The 4,437-nt window shown below is 41.6% G+C and overlaps 1 protein-coding gene across 1 annotated transcript in view; it reads left to right on the top strand.

The window, feature by feature from the left end:
* The first annotated feature begins 1,175 nt into the window (after positions 1-1,175).
* Positions 1,176-4,437, top strand: part of LOC103582435 (ret finger protein-like 3) — a 4,736-nt gene continuing 1,474 nt past the window's right edge. Inside the window, 2 exon segments of the mRNA XM_008564031.1 lie at positions 1,176-1,548; positions 4,358-4,433. Of these exon segments, the coding sequence (XP_008562253.1) occupies positions 1,176-1,548; positions 4,358-4,433 (449 nt within the window).

The raw sequence follows: 4,437 nt of genomic DNA, 5'->3' as shown, positions 1-4,437 counted from the left end.
CACAACTTTTCACATTCCTCTTGTTCAAGACCTGAGACTCTCTGAGTCACCTAATGCCATGAGGAATCATACTCAAAGAAGACAAAAGTTAGGTTCTTTGAAACAAGGTATGCAAAAGAAAGAAATTCAGTTATTTTGTGATAAACAGTAAATATGCGGTACATTTGTAGGTGGGAAAAACAGCAAGATGACATTCAAATTACTTGAAATTTGAAAACAAATTTGTAAAGATCCCAGGATACACAAGAAGATTAACAGGAAAAAATTCAGGATTGGTTCAAATGAAAGAAAATACAATTTACTTGCTGCTCACAAATGATGGAAAAAACTCTAAAATAAGCTTGTGAAATTAATTTGCTAGGTCTAACCTAATATAAAGGGATGGCAAATTAATCTAATCTTTATATTAAAAAACAATATACTGTCAGGATTAAGAATTTTACTAATATTACTGTTAACTGGAGCTATATCACCAATAAAAACCTCCTCCCCTGCCATAATTAAATCAAAATCAGATCAGGTTACTGAGGCGGGGCAGGGTGTGACTAGGGAGGGAGAGGGGAGTCTGGCCTTTTATTAAAGGCCCGTGCATGTGTCTTTCCCACGAGACTTGAATGACTGGTGCAAGCAGCTGGAGGACAGAGGAGGTTTCAGCACAGAAGAGGTGAGTCTCCTGTTGTCCATTCCGTTTTTCCTCTTCAGATGTCTAGAAATGGCAGCTGTGACATGGAGGGATGAGAGGAATTTAGTAATTGATTCAACAAATGCTGTTGAGTGCTGGTGCAGTGTTTGAAAATCACACACTGGATCCCCCCACTCTAGGAGTGGCAGGCAGTAAACTTGACACTGAGCTCCAAGGCTGCAGAAAGGATGCATTTCCTACATTCATAAAGCAATTTATTGCTTGGGTTACTCTGGGAGATGGTGAAATGCCACCACCTTCCTGATTCTCACATTGATGTTGCCATGGAACGTGTCCAGGCACATCTGTTGACACAGCTGGAGGGTCCTGATGAGCGTGGACACTTCCTCCACCTTAGATCAAAGCACAATAACAATTTCTTATTTCTTTCCAAATAGAACTTCAAATCTCTGAAGACAGGGAGTGTGGGATTTAGTATGTGCACTCTCATGATCTTGCTCTAAGTGTGACAAAATTGGAACTCAGTGTGTGCATGTAAAGATTGTCACTTGTCACAACTAATAGTTATTAAACTCATGGAAATTCTCTTCCCATGTACATTTTCTCCCTGGCAGTGGACATGGCTGAATCCTTACAAGAAGCAAGCAGGTGTCCCATGTGCCCAGCACATCTTGAAAGACCAATGCACCTGAAGTGTGGATGCAGCTTCTGCTTCAGCTGCATCAATTTATTGCAGGAGGAGCTCCATGGAGAGGGTTTCTTTTGCTTCTTCTGCCCTATTGTCTCTCAGAAGAATGACATCAGGCCCAATCGGCAGCTGGGGAAGCTGGTGTCCAGTATCAAGGAGCTGGAGCCCCAGCTGAGAGCTGTTCTACAGATGAACCCACGGATGCGGAAGTTCCAAGGTAAGGGACCTGTATGCCCTGCCCCCTTCCCACTACAGGACCAGGGAAAGTCATCTGTGCAATTGGCCCTCCATTCCCTATGGGGATCAGCTGATGTCTGGCACCTAAGATTGTTGTGCTCCTCAGCGTCAGTGGTTCTCAGCCCTGACAACAGATAGAATCACCCGGTGACCTTTAACAAAAAATATTTCTATGTCATGGCTTAGACAAAGAATTTTCACAAATTAATGTGCTGAAATTACCTGGGGATCTTGTTAGAATCCAGATTCTTGACTGGGAGAGTTCAGGATTGCTGATCTTGCTGGCTAGGGTACCAGGCTTACAGTAGCAAAAACTTAGAGCAACTGAAGCTGAATTTCCCTCTGGCTGAGATGCCCACGTGTCTAATGTTAAAATCCACCAGGTAATTCTAGTGTGCAGTCAATGTTGGCACTGATTGCATTGAATGACCTTATCCCATGGTTGGAAGAGTTTGGTTTGAGCTTCCACGGTGGTTGTTCCTAGGGGTGTAGGGCGAGTCGCAGACTCTAGTCTCCTCGTCTGTGGACCATGGGCTTCAACAGTCGCCCTGGCTACAGAAAATACTATCAGACTCCGTAACTCTGGAAGGAAGTGACATTTAAATGAAGAAATATGGCCAGCCTGGGCAAGGAAGTATACTGTGAAATGAAGGTGGGATCCTATGATGTCCCTGACACTGTTGGCTTCTGCACCGTGTCTTCTCTGACACGCATGATTTCTGCTCATCCACTGACCAATATCTAACACTGCATGAAGTATGGAGCAAAGATTCACTCTGTCCTAGTTATCTTTGGAACAATCTTCCTTCTTTCTTGTGAATGTTCACTCAACTTATTTCATCCACTAATTCACCATCAAACAGATCAACCACCTGATGTGTTATTTTAATCTACAAAATCTACATTGCTAATCACATACATCTTTTGACATGAAGAATAAATTTTTCTGTAGATTTTTTTTCTAAACTCTCCAGATAATTTTTTTTCTAGGATACATCACATTCTTTCTTCCTCTTCCACTAAAGTTGGTGACTTCACCTTTCCAGTACATACCCATTGCCTTAAAATGCTCATCTATTTTATCTGCTGCCCTTATTTTCTACAACAAGCCGAAATGACTAATGACTTTTAAATACCTTTCTCTTGTCTCTGAAGTATGAGCCCATCACCGGTGTTGTGCTCAAGGCCTCATCTCTCATGTACATAGAAAATACCTTTAACCTAGGTCTCCTTCCTTCAGCTGTTGGNGTATCTTTTTCCATTAATTCCAACCATTCTCTTACGATTAATGTAATCCCCTGTAAATGACATTCGCCAACTTAAGTCATAATTAGGACGTCCCCTATGAGGGTACCAAATTTTTCCTTTTCCTATTTTTTAACCCATATAACTATTTACCCAGATGGTGGGAAGAGGATGGACATTTCTATTGTTTATTAATTTCTTCAGTAAAAACAATTGCTCATGGCTATTTATAAGGTGTTTTAAAAACATCCATTGGTGTAATAAATTGACTCAAAAGGGACAATTTGGAATTGTTCAGTCTTCCCGGATCTTTTGTGGGATAATCTAATTTTATGACAACAACTGTTTGTGTGTCATTTTTTGCATCATTTGGAAACTCAGGAAACTGCCACGCTGACCAAAACATCAAAAGAGAAAATGAAAGCAGCGCCACTGTGCCAAGGCAGAGATCTTTACAGTGAAAGCAAGTGCTGGTAGCTGTGGCCCTGCTAGCAGCTCTCCCTCCGGGGCCTTGCCAGCTCGGAAAGGGCAGCCCAAGCTATACTTTTCAAGACCCCGCCATGGCATGGACCGCGCCAAGGGACAATGTGTTCTGTAGTTTTTTTTTTCCTTTTTCAGAATGCTCCAGATAATTTTCTATAAGTCAAATCACATCCCTTCTTTTCTTCTCTCTTTAAAATCGGTGGCTTCACCTTTCAACCACATACCCAATGACTTAAAATGCTCATCCATTTTATCTGTTGCCCTCATTCCTTACATCTAGACAATTATGACTAGTAATATTTAAATACCTTCCTCTCGTCTCTGAGATTTGAGCTCATTACCACTGTTTTGCCTAAGGCCACGTCTCCCATGTAGTAGGGAAAATGTGCTCCCATCGTGGTCCCTCTCTTCCCCCTGTCTTTGGACTCCTCTTCATGTCCAGGAACAGTCCTTCTGTCATCATATTGTCATTTGCACAGATGTCCCATCTGTCAGGACTGCAAACAAAATTAATTTGTTTACAAACATGGAAAACAAGAGCCTGGAATCATGCCCCAGATACTATTTGCACTTGAGTAGTAAGTTGTGGTTACAGAAAAACATTGTTTAATACTGCGAGCTTGCATTGTCTTCATTGTCACTCATTTTCTTCATTCATCAGTGTGATGGAAAGAGTGTCATGGTGTCTGCCCTCAGAGACCCTACACTCTGCAAAGAAGAAAGGTTCAGTTAAGTATACACATTATAGAATGTAAAGAGTGAGTCTCATATTGCTACCAAGCACACCTATGATAAATTGAACCAATCAGAGAAGCCACGGAAGTTGCTCGTGAAAAGTTTTGGTTTGGGGAAAAACCAGTATTAAAGAAACTAAAGCAGTTCAAGGGTTCAGTTCCCCATAACTGACCAGCTGCAAAAAAAAAAAAGAAAGAAAGAAAGAAAGAAAGAGAAAAAAGAAAAAAAGAAACTTAAGCCAGTGAGATGTTTGGGACTTTGCAGTAGACCAGAAGAATGGGCTGCATTCTGTCCATTGGCTGAGCTGCTTCTTTTTCTTTTCCCAGTGGATGTGACCTTGGATGTTGACACAGCTAACAACTTCCTCCTCATTTCTGATGACCTCAGGAGCGTCCGATGTGGGTGG

Source organism: Galeopterus variegatus, unplaced genomic scaffold (genome assembly GCF_000696425.1).
Source record: "Galeopterus variegatus unplaced genomic scaffold, G_variegatus-3.0.2 Scaffold16242, whole genome shotgun sequence".
Lineage (NCBI taxonomy): Eukaryota > Metazoa > Chordata > Mammalia > Dermoptera > Cynocephalidae > Galeopterus > Galeopterus variegatus.
This window is presented reverse-complemented; position numbering and strand designations above follow the sequence as displayed.